General features: G+C 55.3%; 1 protein-coding gene across 1 annotated transcript in view; it reads right to left on the reverse strand.

Moving 5' to 3' along the window:
• The window catches only part of BCL11B (BCL11 transcription factor B), a 93580-nt gene that overhangs the window by 1688 nt on the left and 69624 nt on the right, over positions 1-22268 (reverse strand). The window contains exon 4 of the mRNA XM_045775419.2: positions 1-2820. This exon is cut by the window's left edge and continues 1688 nt beyond it. Within this exon, the coding sequence (XP_045631375.2) occupies positions 770-2820 (2051 nt within the window). The 3' untranslated portion in view covers positions 1-769. The remainder of the gene's footprint in view (positions 2821-22268) is intronic.

Raw genomic sequence — 22268 nt, forward strand, 5'->3', positions numbered from 1 at the left:
TTTCCTTAGGTAAGTAAAGGTTGAAACCAACACAGGAAAGGCCTCTGTTACTCAGGACATCATCAGTGCTGCATGTCAATTCCAATTCTGAAACAAAGTGCTACAACTTTAAAGATTGTTATCCGCTGTACATCCACCCCTCCCCCCCAAAAAAAACAGCATGCCACTTTTTATTTCAGGACCAAAGGGGAAAAAAAAAAGGAATTTAAAAAAAAGTAAACAACTTTAAAAGTCATTTAAGTGTTGGCTTCTTCACAAGAAATTACACATGCTTAGCTTAAATCTCAAAAAAGCAGCGCCCTCCCCCCCAAATTATAATTTAAAAGATAAGCTTCCCTTCTACATCGCTTGGGAGTCATTGCTCAGGCTACTACTGGGTTAAAAACAAAACAAAAACAAAAAAATAAAAAAAAAATTTAAAAAAACAAAACGAAGAAGGGATGGATACCCAACAAAATCTCTTAAAAGAATTTAAACAGAAAGAATAATAATAAAAAGTATCTGCACATGCCAAAAAAATTACAAAACCCAATAAATACAGAAATTATTGCACAGTTAAAAGGCTCCACAATTTTTACTGCCTCAATCGACCCTCGGGTTTCCATAGGACTTCGTAGACACAGGTTAGGTTGGAGGGCCGCCTCCCCCGGGCCCCGGGGACCGCGCGGGGGGACGAAGTGGCGCAGACGCAGAGGCGAGTGTCAGGTCAGCATTCTGTCGGTTGGCAACGGTTCCACTGTACAGGTGCGGGGCGCCGGGGCCCGCGCGCTTAGCTCCTCTCGGCCTGCTCGATTTTGACGTCGTTAGTCAGCAAGTGCTCGCCGTGCCACTTTTTCATGTGTTTCTCCAGGGTGCTGTAGACGCTGAAGGGCATCTGGCAGATGTCGCAGCGGTACACCTCCTTGCCGATCTGCCCGTGCGTCTTCATGTGGCGCGTGAGCTTGCTGCTCTGCGCGCACGCGTAGTTGCACAGCTCGCACTTGTAAGGCCGCTCGCCGGTGTGGCTCCGCCGGTGCACCGTCAGGTTGCTGCAGTTCTTGAACACCTTGCCGCAGTACTCGCACGTGTCGCTGCGCCGGCCCTCCTTGGAGCTCGGCCGCCCGGGGCCCGGGCCGCCCAGGTGTGGCGTGCTGCCCCCGCTGGCCGTGCCGCTGCGGCCCGACAGGCCGCCGTCCAGCAGGTCCCCGGGCGGCGTGGAGAAGCGCAGGCTGCCGTTCTCGGACGAGTGCTCGGACGACGTGGCGAAGGGCGACTGGCGCGCGTCCGTGAAGCCCAGGAAGGGGTCCTTCATGAAGTGCCGCGACGCCGCGTAGCCCACGAGCCACTGCGAGTACACGTTCTCGGACGGGATGAGCGCGGCGGGCGGCAGCTCCAGGTCCTTCTCCACCTTGATGCGCTTGGCCGCGCTGTTGAGCCCGGGGCTGGGCAGCGGCGCCGGCTTGCGCGGGAAGAGGCCCGGGAAGGGCTCGGCGCCCGGCGCGAAGCCGCCGCCGCGCCCGTTCACCGCGCCACCCGGGCCTGTGTCCCCGCAGCCGCCCGCGTCGTCGTCGTCGCCCGCGTCGCCGCCTCCCGGCGCGCGCTTCAGGAAGGCGCCCCGCTTGGGCTTGTCGGCCAGCAGCTCGCCGTACTGCGGCAGCGCGCCCAGCCCCACGTTCTCCATGACCTTGCCCAGCACCAGCGCCTTCTCGTCGGCCAGCGCCTTGGCCGCGCCACCCACGCCGCCCGCGCCCGCCACCCCGGCCACCCCGCCGCCGCCGTTCTCGCGGTTGCGGCTCAGCTCCGAGTCCATGCTGAAGCTCGACTCGGGCCGGCTCTCGTTCTCCAGCAGCAGCTCCTCCTCTTCCTCTTCCTCCTCCTCGTCCTCCTCCTCGGGCTCGTGGCCCAGCGACGGGTCGCTCTCGTGGTGGCGGAAGTCGCCGTCGGCCGCCTTGAGGCCCTCGCCGGCCAGCTCGCTGGTGCCGGGCTCCGGGGAGCTGGCGGCCGAGAGGCCGTCGTCAGAGCGGCCGGCCAGCGAGCCGGCCTTGTGCATGTGCGTCTTCATGTGGCGCTTGAGCTTGCTCGCCTGCGAGCACGCGTGGTCGCACAGCTGGCACTTGTAGGGCTTCTCACCCGTGTGGCTGCGCCGGTGCACGATGAGATTGCTCTGGAACTTGAACGTCTTGCCGCAGAACTCGCACGACTTGCTCTTGGCGGGCGGCTGCGGGGGCGGCGTGCCGCCGGGGGGCATGGGCGGCAGCGGCGGCGTGCTCAGGAACGGGGACTTGGGGCTGGGCTGGAAGGGGTTCAGGAGCCGGTGCATAGGGTTGCCGCGGCCCGGCGACACGGGCGGCGGCGTGGAGCTGTTGCCCGCCAGCTCGCGGAGCCGCCGCGAGAAGTCCATGGCGGGCGAGTCGATGGCCATGGGGTTGAGGCGCATGACTCGGTCAAAGGCACTGGGGTGCTGGGCGACGAGCCCCATCTCCTCCGCACTGAGGCGGTGCGGGTCCAGGTGGTGGCGCGGCGGCGGGCTGAAGAGGGGCGGCGTGCCGGGCAGGCGGCCCTCGCCGAAGCCCGGGTGGTCCCGCAGGATGGGGCCCGTCATGCGCAGCAGGTTGAAGGGGTTGCTGTCGCCCAGGAAATTCATGAGCGGGGACTGGGCCACGGCCTCGGGTCCGAGCGGCGGCGGGATGGTGAGCCGCGGCGTGAGCGAGCTGCTGGCCGGCCCGGGCTCCAGGTAGATGCGGAAGCCGTGCGTGTTCTGCGCGTGCTGCAGCAGGAACCACGCGCTGTTGAAGGGCTGCTTGCATGTTGTGCAAATGTAGCTGGAAGGCTCATCTTTACCTGGGGAGACACACGGACAGAAAGGCAGAGAGCGCGTGAGAAGCAGACCGGGCGCGCGCACCGCGGGGCCACTGACCTGGAGACGCACGGGGGGAATGAAGCCAGTGCTGGATCCGCGCGGCTCTGGAAGGCGGCTGCGGGGCCCCTTCGGAGCGGGCCTGCCGGCGATGTGTCGGACCCTCCGGCCAAGACCCGACCCCACTGGAGGGCTGAAGAAGCCCGGCAGGGCCCTGATCGGCCACACGACCTCAGCAAGCACCCCCAATTCCTAGGCCTCGGCTTGCTCCCCTAAAGAAACGTTCCTCTTACCCCATTATCTCCGAAGCCAAACGAGGCCGTGTTGTGAGAATGCCTGAAATCAATGATAAAACAGCCGGGACACCCACAACCATGACAGACCAGGGTTTGTCAACCAAGGCACTACTGACATTTGGACCAGTATGACTGGGGGTGCGGGCGGGGGTGGGGGAGGTCCTGTGCATTGTAGAAAGTTCAGCAGCATCCCCGGCCTCTACCACTACAAGCCAGTCATACTCCCTCCTCCAGTTATGAGGGTCTCAAATCCCTCCAGGCCCCACAAGATGGGGGGGGGAGAGGCCGGGGGAAATAGTGCCGCTCGCTGCTCTCCTTCACCTTGAGAACCAATTAGGCCATATTTGATCCAAGGGGGTTCTAAAAAACACAAGTCAAGCTCAATTGCCCAGCAAACTTTTTTAAAGAGAAATGGCTGATACCTCTGTGTCATCTGGGATTTCAGCTATAGGAAATTCTGGGGTTTCATACACCAGCACACATGCACAAAGCACCGTCAAATTTACACACGAATACACAGAAACAGAAGGAATTTAGCATGTTAGGAAGCTCACTGCCCCCCCCCCCCCATTCTCCCTGAGGCCTCACACACACCCCTAACCACCTCTCGGAATCCAGCCTCCATAGGCCCCTGGCAGGGGAGAGGCAGGCAGCCATGGCGTACGTGAAGTCCTCGGCGGGAAGGCGAACTGAATGCGAGAATGTCAGATCTGATGGGGTGGTCAGGATGGATGGTGGCAAGTGTGGATCTGTTACATACTGGCTCTGGTGACATCGGGAGCAAATCTTAGTGGACACTTGTGGCACTGAGCCAAAAATGTTACTGTCTTTGTCCATCATTGGAGTGGTTATAAAACGGAGGTTGAACGTTTCATCCAGAAGGTGTCTTGTGGCCGCCCTCCTCCACCTCTGGGGGCAGCCTACTGCTTTTCCAGTCTGACTCTCTCCTGATGCTTTCTAAAAGGGGCAGGTGCGGGCAGGCCCTGCTTTCTACCTCGAGATTCGCTGGCTAGCCGGGGCGGGAACAGGGAACAAGACATCACAGCCTCGGTCTTCAACAACCCCTTTTGTTCTTTCAAACTTTCCTGTACCTGGAAGGTTTTAACGCTGACAAAGTATGGTAGCCGCAGACTCCCTGGTGAGGCCAAAGCTGCAAATTAATTTCCAGACCCCAAATCAGTAAGGTGACCTGAGAACACAGCAGGGTGCAGAGTGGCGAAGACCCCCCCCCATCTCAGCCTTTCCCCAAAGACCTTTCGAAATCCCGCGCGGAGATTTATTTTTTGTTTTCAGCACACGAGTTATGTTTTCAGGGGGCTTCACACTTAGCTGTAAAAACCAAGTGACTGAAAGACCCCATGCCCTGTCCTCCACAGGCTCGGATGGACAGCTTCAGAGGACAGAGACCTCCCCGCCCCACGCAGTGCGCGTGGTGTCACAGAAAGGGGCCGGCCTGTCTGGCGGGCAAGGTGGGCGTCCGCCCAGACCCCCACACCAACTGGGCCAGAACACCCACCACTGGAAACCAAGACGTGCTTCAGGAGTGTGGTGCCCCACAGCGATCAGTTCGCTCTCGGCTCCTATTCTGCGTCTGCGTGTTTGGTGGTAGGGAGACCCACGGGGAGGGGGAAGGACAGAGAGGAGAAAGAATCCTGAGATTTGGCTTCACTCTGCGCTTGCAGACACTTCCAGGGGAACTTCTGAGGCCATTTTCTTTCTCCAGTGTACCCAGTCCATCTGGGCAATTCAGTTCCCCAGGCTGGAGTCCCCGAGGAGAATTTTCCCCACCTGGAAAACGACAGGGAGGCCTTCCAAGGCCCTGGGCCGCCATGTTTCTCATGGGGCGCCCGCCATATGGCGGTGCCCACCCTGGGCCTTCCCTTCCGGCATGCCCTTAGCTGGCAGAGAGAACACCACCTCCTGCCCTAGCTTATTAGTTAATGTACTTGGGAGAACAGAGCCCTCACGAGAGAGCCGGCCAGAAGCCACAATATTTAGTACTCCTCCTCACACCCTCTTGGAGAGCAAGGCAGAATAAATACGTAATAAATAACAAGAAGATAAATAAAATGTCCCTTTCTGACACAGGAGCTAATAACACAAATGAAGTGCCACATCCCACAAGGTCATAGATCTTCAAATTAAAGACTATTTCTGTACCCTTCACCTTGGCTTTCGGAAACTCTAATTAATCGATTTATGGTACACAGCTGCTCTGTTTCTTCATTTTTTAAGTGGGACCACCCCCTTCTCCCAGTCTCTTTGCTCATCATCTTCATCTCCTTGGGCTTCAGCTCCAGAGCATTTCCTGTTTCTTGTTCTGACGGCCACATATTTTCTAGAAAGTTCTAATGCAGGTGAGGAATGCGGTTATCAGAAGAAAATGCAGAATTCCCCGGCAGGCCAGGAATAAAGACTGCTCTTCAGCCGAAATGGCCGATTAAAACATTTTTTTAACTCAACATGGCAGCTGCTGGGAAGCATGTAGTTACATGTTCTAAAGAGCTCAGATGTTTCCACTTCTTGCTTTAAAAAAAAAAGGAAAAAAGGAAAAAATTTTAAAAAGACACTTCTAAAACTCTGGAGCAGCCAAGAGAGGAAGTTACCTGTCCGTAATTCACCATCAGGTGGGGAAGAGCTACGTGTCCATCAAATCGGATCTCAGGGCCCCTGTTCACGCCGGGGTGAACTCTTTCTTTTCCCGCAGCCCTGAACCCCTTTGGTTCCCTGACTTCCCTCCGCACGATGGCAAGATGCACTGCAGGCGATGGCCTTCCCAGGATCTGACAGCTTCTGACTTTTTTTTAAATCTCGCAGCCCTCAAAGGCCCTCCCCAGACAGCTCTTTCCACTATCCCCCAGCTTTTTTTTTTTTTCTTAATAAAATGTTCATTTCCATATTGCCACTTCATGGTTCTCTCTTGCCTAGAAGTAGCCTTGAGCAGTAGGGCTGCTCACTTTTAACAAGTGAGCAACGTCGCAAGTCTTCGAAGAGCCACTCAGAACATTTTTCTATTCAAAACTCACTAAATATTTTACACTCGCAGCATACCAGTCCTGGACAGCTCATTTTTAAACACGATGGAAGACCCTTGGCAAGAGGGATGGCCCCCTCCCAGTCCCAGGCCCAGAGGTCATCCCCGCCTCAAGCTCAGGGCCACGTGCCCCGAGGTGAGCTGGAGGTTCCACGAGGCGACCACTTTGCCAGCGGCCCAGACAGGGTCCACGTCCCACCACAATGCCAGCATGGCTGCTGGGGCTCCGCGTGATAGGCGGATGCCTAGATTATTCTGAAGCGACATACTCAGCAACACGAAACGCGGCCTACAGACCTAGAAATGTCAGCTGCACTTCGATCATGCAGTCAGGCTTGGCGACTCAGAACCCAGGGCCCGTGTCTGTCCTTGCTTGCTTGCTTCCTTCCTCAGACACTTTGACTCTCGGTTCGCAGGACCCCAGACTGGATCTTCTCTGCTCTACTGGCTCTTTAGAGCAGTCCTTATGATTTTCTCAACCTGGAAACCCTCCCTGCCGTCTCTAGGTGACGGGGGCCTGGGTGACGGCCTGGGGTCCTACCTCTGCCTTGACATTCCCAGCACGGTGAAGTCACTCAAACCACAACCTCTTTGAGCCTCGATTTCCACATCAGTAGAATGGGACTAAGGTACCTGCCTCCACAAAGAGGGCTGGGGGTACCCAGTGAGATCCTGTCTGGGGACACCCTGTGTAAAGCGAGCACCACGCTGCAGACGGTGTGAGTGGGGCTTTGTAGTTTCTGTGTGTCCTTGAACCTGGCGGTGCCTGTTTCAGGGGTGCCCCTCTATGTAAGTCTGGCTGTGATAAAACCCGCCAGGAATTTAATGCAGCCTGCCTCACGCATGAGAGGTTCCAGGGAAGTGAAAACTTGCACACGGTGAGGAAACATCATTTCTTACGGGGACGCTTGGGGACCGACCGGCAACTGGACCCTCCTACAATGGATTGAGAGCCTCCCTCCGCTGCGAAGGTTGTTGTTCCTTTTTTTTTTTTTTATAATGAGCATTTAAATAATTGTTCCTTCTTATTATGCCGGTTACTCTAATAATACCAATAAAGGTATCAGGGATGTTCAATAAAAAAAAACCTTTAATTGAGTAATTATTCAATGAAAAGGCCACAGCTGAGCGAGCTCATTTAACAGGTCTCTCCAAAGGCCACTGACGCCCCGTGGAACGGCACTGGCGCCTGCGGGGGACGCTGCTCGGAGGAGCAGCAAGGATGCCCCCTGCCCCCAGCTCACACAGGGCCACAGGTGAGATCCTGCCCGGGCCGTTCTCCAAAGCTGGAGGCAAAATTAGAATCCAGGCCCTCGGACGCTGATGGAAGAACCGGGTTACGGCTTCACACAGCCCTTCGCAGTTTGCAGAGCGCTCTGCCGCTGGGTTAGCGTTTTGGCCAGCGTTAGCGCCTTTCGTCGTTACTCACCCTGCCTCCGAGCAAGGTCAGGCGAGGGCTGTATCCCTGCCCGCTGGCCAGCGGGCCATAAAGCTCAGGACAGCAAGTGGAGGGAGCCCCACAGCCAGCAGGGAGAGGGCCGTGGCCCACTCAGGCTTCCCGACCCTGGGCTCACTCCCCGCCCACTCTCCAGCGCTCAGCACCACCTGAGGGACTGATCCTTCCCGCTACACTCGTCAGGGCCTGTTTTACAATGAAAATGGCCAAGAAAGAGGTTCTCCGGCCACGCTGTGTGCCCCTTCGGTGAAGGGCACCGATTATCCTTTCATGGAACCCAAGTGAGGCCACCGCAGGCCTGGCCCCTGGAGGGAGACGTTTCACAAAGCAAGTAAGCCCATGGTGGGGGGGGGGGTGTGGAGCACAACAGGACCCAGGACCCAGATGCAGGGGCAGGATGCTGGATTCCAGGGTCCCCTGTGCCCCAAGAGAGGGCTTGGTTCACTGGCCAGCCACCCAGTCCAGCTCCCAAATCTGTAACTGCTAACAATATTGTCTCCACTGTTCCGAAACGATAGTAACTATTATCATTATTATCCCTTGGATGTGTAGACCCCTTGTTAGTTGAACACTCATCTCCCCTTTCATGATCCCGGAAAGAAAATGTCAGCTGGCCACCTCGGCAGTTTTTGTAGGTTTTGTGTTTCTATTATTTCTGAGCGTGGCCGTCTAGGACATCTATAACCACCCCTGCTTGTTCTGAAGGTACGCCGTCAAACCTCAGCCCCTCTCCAAGCTGGCGCTATGGGAATACTCACGACAGCAGTAACCACAGCCCGTCACTGAATCCTTACACAGGCCTGTCCACAGCTAAGTAGAGCTGACCTTGCCCGAGGCTCCACACCAGCCCTGAAATAAGAACGGTCACTGGCCCCATTTCACGGAGGAGAACACTGAGGTCTGGAAGAGGCAAGGCGGTTTGCCTGAGGCCCCGCAGCCGGCTGCGCTCTTGAGCCCTGTGCTGACTGATAAAAGCCCGGTCAAGAGAGAAACGTGTACAGACTTGGGGCTCCCAGGCCAAGGCACCTGGGCATGGCAACGAGGAGGCCCTGCCTCAGTACCTTACCTTTCGTTCCAGCCCATGTGCTAACCAGAAAGTGGAGATGGGCTGCTTTGGGCCAGGACTACGGTAACTCGGTGAAATCATGCTGATTACATCTCATAGAAAAGTAAGAGATGCGCTTTGTTGGTGCTGGGGGGGGGGGGGGCGTGATCTACCACTCCTGTGTGGTCTCCCTGGGGCTCAGCCAGCCTCTGCCTCACGGAGCCCACGCCCCTCCACCACTGCCCGTGGCAGACGTGGCCAATCCGCACTCTTCCTCCAGGCCTTGGAATCCTCTAGATCCTTATTACCACACAGAGCGTGCCTCTGCCCTCCGTGGATCCCAGGGCACAGAAGCCCGGTAAATGGCGGCCCAGGTGAGACGGGGCTGAATTAACCAGGTGGCGGTGTGTGTCCTGCTGGGAGCAAAGACCCCACTGGCCCTTCCTTTGTTCGGTGCACAGACAGGAGCTGGGCACCCTGGGCATCCGCCAGTACTCGCCCTAGATGAACAGAGCTCACGCTGCAGGGGGGAATGAACACCTGGCGCCCCTCTGAATCATCTGATGCAACGTATGAGCACAGCTAGGTAGGCAGCCGGGGTGCCAGCAGAGAGAAGGCGGCACGGGCTTGGAGGAACTGGGCTTAGAGCCTGTGCCATGGTGCGCTCGTCTGCACGGCCCCCTTTAGTCCTCATGATAACTACACACCGTGAGGACCACTGACAGGAGCCATAAAGGAGGCTCGGGGAACTTAAGCGAGTTGCTCAAGGCCACCTTATTGGCCCTGGGTTATTGATTTAAAATTCATCATCCAGGCTAGATTCCAAGCTCCCTGAGGACAGGGACCGAGCTAGCCTTGGCCACTGCTGTGACTGTGGCCACCCACACAGGGACTAATGTGCACGTGCTTCAGAACTGTGGGTGACCTGCGAAAACCTGTGTCCTCACGGCCAGCACTGCTGACCACATCGTCACCTGGACGAAGGTGTCCACCCGGGTCTGGGTGACCCCGCCTGGCCCCACAGGGCTCAGCTCAGCATTCAGCTAGTACACCCCTTCCTGGGCGCGCCGGGCACAGGCCCCACCCAACACGCCCACGCCTCTCAGCCGCAGCACCTACCACCCAGGCAGGCCAGGATCCCAGGGGACTCCGAACAGAAGCTGGACACTAGGCCTCAGCCACCGCCCCGCCCCACTCTAAGCCAGCGTCAGCAGGGCGGGCGAGCACCCCCCCCCATCTTCCCGTACCACAGGGCTGACGGCCCCGCTGCCCAGGGGAAGTGCGAGGCACTCAGCCGTCACTCACCGTCCCGGCCCTCTCCTTGGGGCCACGTGTTTGCACACAGGCTGGCACCTGCCGTTTCCTGCGCCCAGATTACCTGCCTTTCCTTCTCTGCCTGAGAAATGTCTTTTCAGACCCAGCACCACCGCCGCTGTATTCCCCGGGCATTTCGGGAATGCTACTTGATACTGATCACACGTACTATCATAATCTGTCCTTGACCTTGGCGTGTTCACTCGTATGCGATGAGATCTGCACGTGCCAATGCTGGACTTGTGCTCTCGGGCAGATGCTCACAGCAACTCTGGAAAGTGGGTTTTAATCCAGACTTTATATAAAAAAGAAATGAAGTCTCATCACAGCTAAATGTGGGACCCAAGGTCACATGACTTCTGGATCACAGAAGCCAGATTCACACAGGGTCTGAGCCCGGGGCCTGTGCTGCGTCCAGACACACAGCTGGTGACTGCAGACTCCACTATCATGGGCCTGGGCAGGGGCACGGAGCAGGCACACAGACCACTCCAGCCGCACCCATGACCACCAGCAAGCTGCAGGCTTCATGCAGGAAATGCCGTGTGCGGCTCGCTGAGAACAGAGACCTTACACAGGTGGGAAAAGTCCGCTCCGCCTCACAGTGTCTGGGGACAGGCCACGGATCCTGCCAGCATCCCTGTGGCGGACGTACACTGTGTGCTTCATAGGCCTGGAGTTCACCAGGGCTGGGAGACCGGGCCTCCAGCCTCCCCACAGCCTCCAACTCAAGCCTCCAACGTTCCCCTAGGCAGCCAGGTGCACAAAAACACCACCGGATCTTGCTTTGAGCAAAAGAGGCACAGCTGAGAAGTGAGTGAACCCAAGGAAACCTAACTGTGTCCCAAATGTTCCAGGGACAAGCCCTTCTCATTCATTCATCCATTCATTCATTCATTCACCTCTATTCAGTCATTCAGGCAGGCAGAGTCAGAGGGATCGGCCATGTCCCCACCCCTCCAGGCGGCCGCAGGTAGGGGCGGAGAAGCAGGGGTGGGTGAGTGGACACCAAGGATCCTGAGGCAGAGCGGAGCCTGCTGAGGAACCTCAGAGCACCCGGCGAGGAGGCAGGCCGGCAGGAACACGGCACGGACGGGAGTGCCAGCCGGACGCGGGGAAAAGACGAGGCTGGAAGGCCCTGCACTCACACCCTCAGGGCGCCACAGAAGAGAAAGGCCCGGGAGGGGAAATGGGAGACACAGCCGGGGAGGGACGTGCCTGCCAGGGCTTGCACAGGCACCCGCTCGTCATGCAGGGCTGTCCTCACTCGCCCACACTCACCGTCCAAACCCAGGGCTAAATATTAAACGTGGAGAAGAGGGGCTGCTCTCAGGTGTCCTTATCCTTCTTTTAAGGAAGCCAAGGGGTGCATCAGGACAGTACCCAATTCACACTACATCTGGCACCCCAGCAACCGCACTGTGGTAGCAAAAGATGAACAGATCTATCCAATACCAGGTAGTCCTTTGCTCCGCCCCCTTCTTGGCCCTACAACACAGAAACACCTGCTGGGCGCCAGGCCCTGGGCTCAGTGGAGGGACACAGCGATGAACGTCTGCCCGCAAGGAGCCTGCAGACAAGGGCAGGCGCTAATGAGTCCACACGTGTCTAGGAAGGCTTCAGGCCGCGAGGGCACTAGGAGAGGCTGTGACCTGAGGCACAGCATCCAGAGGACGGAGAGACGGCCAGTGTGGGAGGGTCAGGAAGACCTCTCTGGGGAGGAGCTCCTGGAGCTGAATTCAGAAGGAAGAAGGCGTCTGTGGTGCAAAGAAAGGAAAAAAGAGGGTGCCCGGCAGAGGAAACTGCATACACAGAGGCATGGAAATGGGACCCCAGATTCACAGAGGCAAGGAAAAGGATGTGGGACCGAAAGGGGGGTTTCAGATCAATCTGAGGAGGCTCTGAAAACACAAAGAAACGGAGCCGGATACAGATCAAATTCCATTGCTCTCAATTCCATCACAGTGAAAACTCTAATATATTTTTTTTTAAATATGAAGATTTTCAAACCCACACTCAAGGCCTACCTGAGTCAAAAACTGTTCCATGCAACAAAATGTCAGTACAACCAAAGGATGAAGGGGAACCCCTTGAAGGGCTCTTTTTGAGACCAGATCCACACTTTCCAAACTGTGAAACCATAAGATATAAAGAAATGAAACCGGGAGTAGGGGTGGGGGTGGGGGGGCCTGGAAAATACAAAGAGGACATTTAAAATCCAGTCTATGAGGCTCACTAGCCTATAAGGTGGCTTCTAAATCGCTCTCTCCAGCAGGAGTTCTACTATCCCAGCAAGGTTCTCATCTGAAGCCCTAGGCCTGTGAGCCAGCGTCAGGAACAGGGTGGTCCAGGTTCTCAGTAGAACAAAGGAGTGTTAGAACTGAACTGCAGCTGCAGGCACTATGCACCCTAGATTTCCCCAGTCTCGATTTCAACTGCTCGATTCTGTGGTCAGACCAGGTGTGCAGTTCAGGCTCAGGAAACAGCCACCCAGCCCCGAAACAAAGCAATATTGCTGACCGCGGGGGCATCTCGGGGAAGGGTGAGAACGGTGGTGTTTGCTAGTAAGATGGAAGAGCCGGAGGCAGGACACACGGAGTGATTTTGTATGTGGTAACTCACTCATGGCGTTCTCGAAAATTCCTCAAGATCATCTTTACAGAGCTTCCCCCCCTTTACATAACGCAAATCAGCTGGAAATAGTACGTCTTCCCCAAAATAGATGAATGCGTCGTCAGATTCCCTTGAAATCTTTCTGTAGGCTTCTCTGAAAACGACCTACAACAGTGGGTTCTGGTGGGCTGAGACTTATTTTGGTGGTTTTGCCCCCCCAGCCCCCCCACTATATGAGGTCTTCTGAAAGTACTGTAGCACCCCGGGGACGGGAATTTAGCAGAGAATGTGAAGGGGAAGCATGAAGCAAATCCTCCTTATCATTTAATGGAAAAATAGAGTGAATTAAGAAATAAACAGGTAAAAAAAACAACAACAACTCAAGGCGTGAGCTGCCAGTGTGTGTGAGCCGGTGTGTGCGAGAGCCGGTGTGTGCGGGCGTGTGCACACCTCGTGGGTATCTTCACGCACGCGTTCTGGCTGACACAGGAAGTCTCTCTTCTCCATTATTCATGACTTCCTTCACAAGGCAGGAATAAGGCTTCCTTCCTTTCCTTAAATCCACAAAAATCTCCACATTCCACCCCAAGAAGTATTGCAGGGGCAGTAAATCTCGTTTTAATGGAGGGTGCGTTTAGCTCTGAGGAGATAATTGACGTTACGGAGAGCCCCGACGCCGAGTTATATAGCTTAGCTAATGCAAAGGGGACTCATTACCCACACACTGCAAACAAGTAGTAATATATGTATACTGTTCAGAGTGGCGTTATAGCCAAAGTGCTCCGGTCCGCAGGGATTGATAAAACACAAGAAAACAGCAGACATGCACTTGTAAATTTGTCTCATTTGTCTCTGAAGTTAAAGGTTATTCCCTTGTTCTGAATTTGTAATAAAAACATGCTAGCCCAAGGTTTGTGGAGGATGTTTGAATATTTAAATTGTGTATAATGACAGGCAATTATAGGATGAAAACTGGACCGTGTGAATGGGGGGGGGCACTGTCTGGATCACCAAGTGTTTTCCCACCAACGAGTCATCTGTCTTTAACGTGCCACCCCTCCCCCTCCCGGAGGGCTGCGGGGACCGTTACCAGGTCCCACGGCCACCAACCAGCAACCAGCCAAGCTGGGGTTTGCTCGGGTGGATGTGTTCCTCCCCTTCTCTTTTTCTTCTTTTAGTTTTGTTTTCTTCACTATGCACGGCACATCTCTCCAACCACAGGCGGAGACCAAGGCCACGGCCCCTGGAGGACGACCCGCCGCTCGTCCGTCCTTCCGTAGCCCGTAGCCGGTCAGCGCTTTCTCGTGGCTGGAGGCAAGGGCCGGGCGTGGAGAGGGGCCTGCCAGCAGACTGCGAAGATCTCCCCGCCCCTGAATGGGATGCCCATCGCCCCAACACCCTCCCTGGAGGAGAGCGGGGTGGGGCTGGCGGGGAGCCCCCCTACAGTGTCGCGCCCGGGGTGGCTCCGTGGCAGCGCCGTGGCACCCTGGCTGGAGCCAAGGTGCCCGCCTGGCCCCGTCCAGGTTAACCAACTGCAGTGTTTGAGTTACTCCAGCCAGCTTGTCACCGAGCACAAAAGTCATCAGCGAGTGAATGTTCTTTTCTGCACCACAATTAAGACGAATCAATACGACGTGCCACAAATGGTATTTTACTCTCAATAAGAACTCGAGCTGAGTTTATTCAGAATATTTTAGCGCTTCCCCGGGGGATTTTGGGCCGACGCAGATGGCAAATAAAGTACTCAGCCTAAGGCTACAGCACATTATGGTAATTCTAATGTCAGATGTACTTTAATATACAGCTCTATTTAATCACCCCATTATTTCACATTTCCATATGAAAAACCTGCGGCACTTCTGCAGCGCTTTGCCTCTGCCACGGTGCCAGCTTCCTCCAACCCGCCGGCAGCCGGGAGATGGTCATCCTCGCCAGGCACAGCTCGGTGTCGAAGTTTCCGGGTGCTCCGTGTGCAGCCAAGCTGCCAGGCGTGATCAGAAAATGGGAGGATTCAGAGACGTACCAAATGCCACAGAGGTTATGGAAACGCCAGACCGAGCACTTCCACCTCGCTCATGCACAGTTTCTCTCTCTCTCTCCCTTTCTCTCTCTCTCTCTCTCACACACACACACACACACACACACACAAACACGCGCGCGCGCGCGCGCGCGACGGGGAGACAATTACATGCATGCCTTCAACACTGCCCCTCTCCAAACACCAGCAGCCTCAGCATGGTGGCTGGGCAGCCCAATGGCTGGATCCAACCGTGGCTCGGGGCTGGTGGAGATGTGGCTCCTGCCCTTGGCCTGCAGCGCCCATGCCAGCAGGATCTCACAGCACTGCTCCCCCCTGCCTACCCCCACCAAGGGCACACGAAAGCAGCAGCAATGCCAAGGGGCAGGGGAGCTGTGCTGGTGATGACAAAGGACATGGGCAGAGCAAGTGGGGGGGACGGGGGGAGGCAGGGGAGCTGCAGCCCAAACTGCCTGTACATTCTGGAGCCAGGAGGCCCCCAGGATGGTGCTGTCAGGTTTGCACTGGAGAACCTGAAGCCGAGAAGCCCAGGCCCCAGGGGAGGTGCAGTCCTGTGAATTCCCTCTTGCACCTCCAGGCTGGCTCTGCTGGCCAGCTGGCGGAGAGAAGCCAGCGGAAGCCTGGGTTTTGGCTGAGCCCAGGAAATCACTCTCTTGCGGTCACACGCATACTTGGCCACGCGGCGTTGCAAGGAAGCCCGGCACAAAACCCGCCGACCACCCAGTTCTAGATTCGAGAAATCTAGAGGAGTCTGCTGATGGATGAAATGACACCTGGCACCTGACCCTCCCAGCTGCCCCAGGAATGAGTCAACATTCAAGCCGCATACCACGATTCTTGTAAATGGGGACAGCATATGTCGTCAGAATGAGGGGCTTGCCCGTGAGCAGGCTAGGTCCGGTGCCTACCATGGGGTAACAACCTCTCAGGGAAGGAGGGAAGTGAGGAGAGAGAAGGAAGGGAGGGTGCGAGCAAGCGAAGGAGGAAGGGCAATAAAGGGGAGAACGTCCCAGCATACGATGCCAAAAACACTGGCAAATTCCTCACAACTGTTGGTTCACTGATAAGATGATCAGTAACCTAATGCTAGCCGAGTTGTCTTCAAAGCTCCACGGAGGAAACATCTGAGAGAGAACTGCCACCACTCAAACCCGGCTCATCCTGCGACTTCTTTCAAAAATTCACTTTGGGGGTAAAAATCAAGTGGGGGACTCATGCTTGATTTCCAAGGCCTTTGATTCCAACCTGCTATTAATGCTGATTGGTAAACCTAAAAATGGGTCCTAATAGTCTCCGGGCCTTTTTCTGGCCGTAAGTTTGGGATAAAAGGCCAGACCAGTGGTACTCAACTGAGGACCGTTTTGCCCCGTAGGGAATTTTGGCAACGTCCTGAGACATTCTGGATCGCCGCAATTGGCAGAGGTGAGGGTGTGACCGGTATCTACTAGGTCGGGGCAGGGGTGCTGCTCGAAGTCCTACAACGAGAAATCATCCAGCCCCAAATGTCCGGACTCACAACCTGGGGACAGAACCCTCACCTTCAGTACCGGCTTCCTTGTAGGCTCTGCGGCTGAGCCTGCGGAAAAACTGACTGCACGAGAAAGAGAGAGAGAGAGAGAGAGAGAGAGAGAGGGAGAGAAAGGGAATCAGGAAGAGAGCAAGGAGGGGTGGGGAAAGAGGGTGGAGAGAAACTGAGAGAGAGAAGGAGGAGGAACCAACATCATTCACTTTTGGCAAGAAGCGAGCCTGGGGCATCCCAGCCAGTTTCATCATTACAGAAATCATCTGAATCCCAGAGTCGCCGGGGACGGCGGGTCCAGGGCTCCCAGGGGGGCTTCTGTGCCTTGGAAAGGGGAATGCCAACCTGAACAGGCAGGGGGAGCAGGGGGGCTTTAACGGTGCCAGCACCCCCGCTCCCCAGCCCTCCTCCAAAACCCTTCCATCTGAAGGACGCCTCCCTCCAGAACGGGGCTCTGCCACCGGTGAAGGGACGTCAGGGGCTGCCCTAGATTCGGCTGCTCAGATGTGAGCCTTGCAACAGCGGCTGCAGGAGATGAAAACCCAAATATACTTCCTGAAGTCAAAGAGATAAAAATACAATTTCTGCTGTGTGCGGCACTCTTTCACGCTGCAGCAATACTTATGGGGGGGGACAGGGGCGGGGGGGGGGAGCGAGGAGATGACCACGCAGGCTTAAGTAAATTCCTTTTTTAAAAAAACACACGATCCAGAGAGATTACATAAAAAGTACAATTAAGGACCGCTCAGAATCCCAAGGCCTTCGAGAACGTGCTGCCTCCAGAATATTTTTAGAACAATCACTGGAGTGATTCTTCTTAGTTGTAGAAACACTCCAAATCAGAAAGTCAATTTTTCCTCTATTTGCAGAAGTGAGCTGGCTCCACTGGACGGCATGTGCGTGTTTTGCTTGGCGGCTGTTCACAACACTGTCTTGGCAGCCTTTCCTTGGAGCGCGCACGGTGAACCTGGCGCTCGCTCACAGTAGCACTTGCATTTCAAACGCCCCAGCCACGCTTCCCTAATAACAGCCTGGGAACTGCAAAACCCCTGGAAGCCCAGCCCTTTAAATGGGGAACAGAGCTCGGCCTTCGGGGCCCTTCTCACCACAACAGGGGTTGTAAACTGGGGCTGGGGCTTTCAATAAAGATGTTAAAAGGCAGGAAGAAAAACAAAAAAAAAAAACAAAAAACCAACACTGGCTGCCACATTCCAAGGTCGGTGCAAGCTACCTTCCCCCTGGCCCCCTGCTCCCCCCCCACCCCCCCCCAGGAGGCCCAGCCCTGTGGCTCCTCCAACCGATATGCCCTCTGGACAGGTACCAGGTTGTGTCCAGACTGGAGCAAGTTCTGCCCAGGAAGGGGCATGGGGACTCCAGAACCACCCCAGGGCTGGGGGTCCTTGAGCCTGACAGATCCGGCTCTCCTGCTTCTAGCCTCGGCTGAACATGAGACCGGGGGCTAAGTTTCTTCTCCTCCAGTGGCATGAACACCTGTAGGGGATGTAGGGCATGCGCGTAAAGAATCGTTCATCTGGTCAGTGCTCAACAGAGGAAGCTATTGCCATGAATGTGAACGAGCACATAAATGAATGAGTGGGTGAATGAATGAATGAATGAATGACAGCAGGATCGAGTGAAGAGGGAGGACGGAAAAGGGACTTCCAGGTACAATTTCCACCCCTCTCTGGCAGCAAGAAATGTAGTTATTTGGGCCTCTTAGAACTGGCTCCTCACCACTGTCTCTGCTTCACACGTTCCTCTTTCTTTCTCTCTGTGTTGTTTACAAAGGTTTCATTATGTTTTCAACTAATCAGAAAGGCCCCGCTAATACACAATTAACATGTGATTATAAAAAAAAAATTAAAATAGCTTCCAGAAGAAGGAAATGTAATTAAGTAGAGAATGCTTTTCAATAAGTGCTTGCTTTAACCCATTGTCAGAACACAGTCTACGTTCGTCCACAATGCCTGGAACAGATGCCAAGGGCAGAATGTTAAAAGCAAGTTAAAAAAAAAAAAAAAAAAGGACATTATTTTCTGGAGGAATAATAGCCATCGACTTGGCACGACATGCCGGAAAGCTCAAATTCTGCCTGCAGAAGGGTGATCTCCCCAATCCTCTTACCACTCTATCTTAGAAAAAAAAAAGGCTTCCCTTCTAAAAAATAAAATAAATGGGTAAACCCAAACCCAGGATCATAAGAATGAGCACGAGTGAGTGAAGAAACAATAGCCACACACACACATTTACAAACTCTACTGTTAACAGACGTTTAGTCCAGACCACGAAGAGAGCCTGATATTACCACTTTCTGATCAAGTCTGCGATCGTTTTGTTTCAAATCATTTCGGCCAAATTTCAGAAGGAATCGGTCTTTAAAAAGCCCAAGTCTAAAATGGGTTTTTAACCTCACGTTCAAGAAGCAAGCTGACAAACTGAGGGATTTTGTTATTTCCCATCTTTTCTTCCCCCTCAAATCAATTCTCTATGCCAACAAGGTCCAGCCATGTTACTGGCCTCCAGGCTTGTCAATGTGAATGAGGGACCTGCAGGTTTTGATGGTTTCTGCCGATCACTATGGCCCCACAGCAAATGGCAAATCCAACAAGTTCCCAAGAAAATGGGAATTCTGTGAGAAACGTGTATGGCCCTGCACACGAAGCTTCCCGGTCTTCTCCATAATTCTCCTAAACATGATGAGGAAGAAGCAAAATCGGGAAAGTCGGGGCTGGTGGCAGGACTGCCTCACCAGGGACCTGTCCTCCCTCCTCCAGGCCTGAGCAGGAAACAAACATTTCCAGTCCCAGACTGTCCCCAGTGGCAGAGGCAGCAGTCAGTGAATGGCCTGCACCGGCTCAGAAAACGCACCCAGGTCTGGTGGGCCAGGCCTGCCAAGGAGCTGGAGCTTCTGGACCAATGCTCCACAGTGGGGGCAGAGCTGGGGGCCCAGGGCATGGCTGGCCCCCCAGTAGTGTTGCCCCATGCGCCCCAAGCAATGGGCACAATGCTACAGGTTTCTGGTCCAGGCTCAGCAGTTACTAGCTGGACGACTCTGGACAAAGGCACCCCACTTCTCTGCATCTGTCATTTAGTGTGACATTCCTTGTCCGTAAAATGGCCCTAAGAGTAAGCTCATTTCTCTCCGCCTTTCAGGGAGAGGAGTGAAGAGTGAGACTCTGAGGAGGTCCCGTGCAAAGTGCCGAGACCCAGGCCTGGATAGTCTGGCTCAAGAGCCCATCATCTTAACCACAGCACTGACTGCCCTTGACGACAACGACCCGCAGAGAGCCGGCAGACTCGCAGCACGGGCCCCAGGTCAGCGGGGCCTTGTTCCATCCTTACGGCAATCCCAGAGGTACGTACTTTCACTGCAGTTCAAAGATGAGGAACCCGAGGCTGAAAATTAACTCACACTTGCCTAACTAAGGCTACCCGAATCACGAAACCAGGGGCGGGTGACAAGCAAGATCGCCCAGTTCCCCCCGCAACCAGCACCAGATGGGGAAACCAAGGCTGCCCAGCATGGAGGAAGGACTTCCCAAGGTCACACACGAGCAAGTCCTGGTTCCTGATCCAGGAACCTCACCAAACCACCACAGGAACCAACACGGCGGGTCTACTCAACCTAGGGTTCCTTCTGGAAGGGAAGGAAGAGAAGCCGCCAATGGCACCCCTGTCATTTCCCATGTGTCCTCTGCGGGGCTCCCCCAACACCCCAGTCTCACAGAGGAGACCAGAATGAAAAGGCAGGTGGCACATCCATGGCCTACTTCCCCAGCCCAGAGTCCTGTCCTTGCTCTGCTCCCCCCACACTTCCCTGGGACACAGCACCCCAAAAAGAATGGCCTGCCCCCACCCAGTACTTGCTGGGTATCTCAGTGTGTCATCACTAACCCTTGCTAGCCTTGTCACCTCGGATTCCAGAGAGAATCTGAGGCTTAGAGAGGTCTCTGCCTCATGTCACACGTCCCGGGCCTGTAGCCCGGGTGGCGCTCGAGACAACATGTAAGTTTCTGTGTGGTAGTACCTGGCTCCCCGCCTCCCCAGGGACAACAGGCCTCCCTATCATAGCAGCCTCGTCCACTCCATCCCCATATCCCTTCATCATGCGGCACCGTCCAACACACAGTAGGTACTTGCTTTCCCAACACCTGCTGGACTCGACTGAAAGCCTGCCCGCCACCCAGAAGAGCCGTTAAAATTCTGCAGTTGGCGCCTGCCCCTTGTGCCTGCACAGCGCAGCAAGAACTGACAATTCTTGCTAGATAAATATCTGGAAAGAAGTCGGGAAACAATTAAAACTAGAAGCTAATAAATGATGAAGAAGCCCATGAGCCAAGTCCTGGCCCACTTCCCAGTCTTCATTCATGCATCAAAAAACCCCAGCGGTCCGAGGCTTCAAGAGGGCAGCTGGGCAGTGGGGCTGTCCGACGTAATATAAATGGGAATTAGATATGATCGAATGTACTCACTGCATTCCCAACAGCAGCCACTCTCCCGACTCCCCTTCCCGTGGCTCCCGAGCCAAGCCCCTTCTGGGGAACTCTGGACAGATGATCTTGTAACCAGGCAACCAGGAGGAAAGGTTCCAAAGTTCCTGCACAGGAACGAGGATGCCGCATTCTGCCGTGGTGGCTACTGGGACACAGCACCGTGACGCTCTCTTCTGGACCTTTTAAAAATGGGGGGGGGGCGCACTAGCTATTCCCCCAACACGAAGACTTAACTGTCCTGGCGTTCCCTCTTCCCTTCGCAAGGCAGGTGGGCCAGCCCACTCTGCAGGGAGACTGCCCCATGTCCCCCACCCCCACACACAACCATGGCCACCAGCGCGTCTGCAACCACGGGTCACAGGACACAGCTCTTCCAGGCTTGCACTGTACGGCAGCCCACCCCCTCGGACCAGGCACCCTCTGCAGCTGTTTTGACAAATGCTCCCAAGATTCCAGGAGACCAAAGCCTCAGAGGTTTGGCAGGGTCAGCTGCACTTTGGGGAATTATGTGCCCATAGTCAAGGAGAATGCCTCGTGTCCACAGGACAGGGAGAGATGGAAGGAGAATCTTGGGGCCCCTGACAATACCACAGACGCTCTGTGTGTGGAGAGTGCGTGCATCCAGCCTCTCTGAAAAACCCAAATGCTTCCGAAGCTATTAGACACCTCAACAGCCCAGCTCTCTCACTGGGCCTTCGGCATAAGCCGGGCGTTTTCGCATCCCAGGTGGCACTGGGTCCCCTGCAGTCAGGTCGGTGTAGTGATTATCGGGCTAGTGTGGTCACACCAAGCTCGGGGCTGCTCAGGGCTGGAGGGGGAACAAGGAACCTCCATCAGGAGCCTACCCTGTGCTAGGAACTGGGGCTGAAGGAGTTGTAGACATAATGTCGTGAGCTTTGTCCTCACGCCTGGGTGTACCCAGGCCCGAGATGCAGAGCCAGAAGCCAGCTGCAAGTCTTCTGGGCCCCTGGCCTATGCTCTCCTTAGGTACACAACCCCAGCCTTTGCTAACCATCATCTCATTTTAGGGCAGATATAGGATTACAGATGATGGCATGGGATCAGACACAGAGGGCAGATGAGTGAGAAGGGGAGCACGGGCAGACGGGCACACCTGCAGAGGGCCTGGCCTATGCCAGGCACTGCCCTGGGGCCCGAAGAACCCCCCTGGCCCCTTCCTGCCAGCCAGCAGAGGTCAGCGGACAAAGCAGGGTCCAGACACTCTGAAGTCAGGGCAGAGCTGTCATTGCATTTCTTCCCCCAATAACCACAGTGCACTTACTAAAGAAAATGAGTGAAGTTGGAGAATTAAAAATTGGAAAGAGAATTTTTTTTCACCGAGGAAGCAAGTCTCCCTCTGGAGAGGACCTGAAGACCCTGTTGGGGTGGGTGGCAGGTGGACAGCATCTGTGTATCTAATGAGGTTCTTCTGACAACACCAAGATGCACACGTGCTCCCGCACACGCCGCACACTTGCTCTTCTAGCTGCATGAGGAGAGTGTGAGTCTAACGTCTCTACCTGCACGGAACTGACCACAGCCAGAGACTGGGCCGACAGCTGGACAGCAGGAGGTGTGGAGACCGGCCTCCAGCTTAACAAATGTCCTTACCAAATGTCCCACT

The sequence above is a fragment of the Ursus americanus genome, chromosome 26 (assembly GCF_024610735.1).
Source record: "Ursus americanus isolate L20-20 chromosome 26, mUrsAme1.1.p, whole genome shotgun sequence".
Classification (NCBI taxonomy): domain Eukaryota; kingdom Metazoa; phylum Chordata; class Mammalia; order Carnivora; family Ursidae; genus Ursus; species Ursus americanus.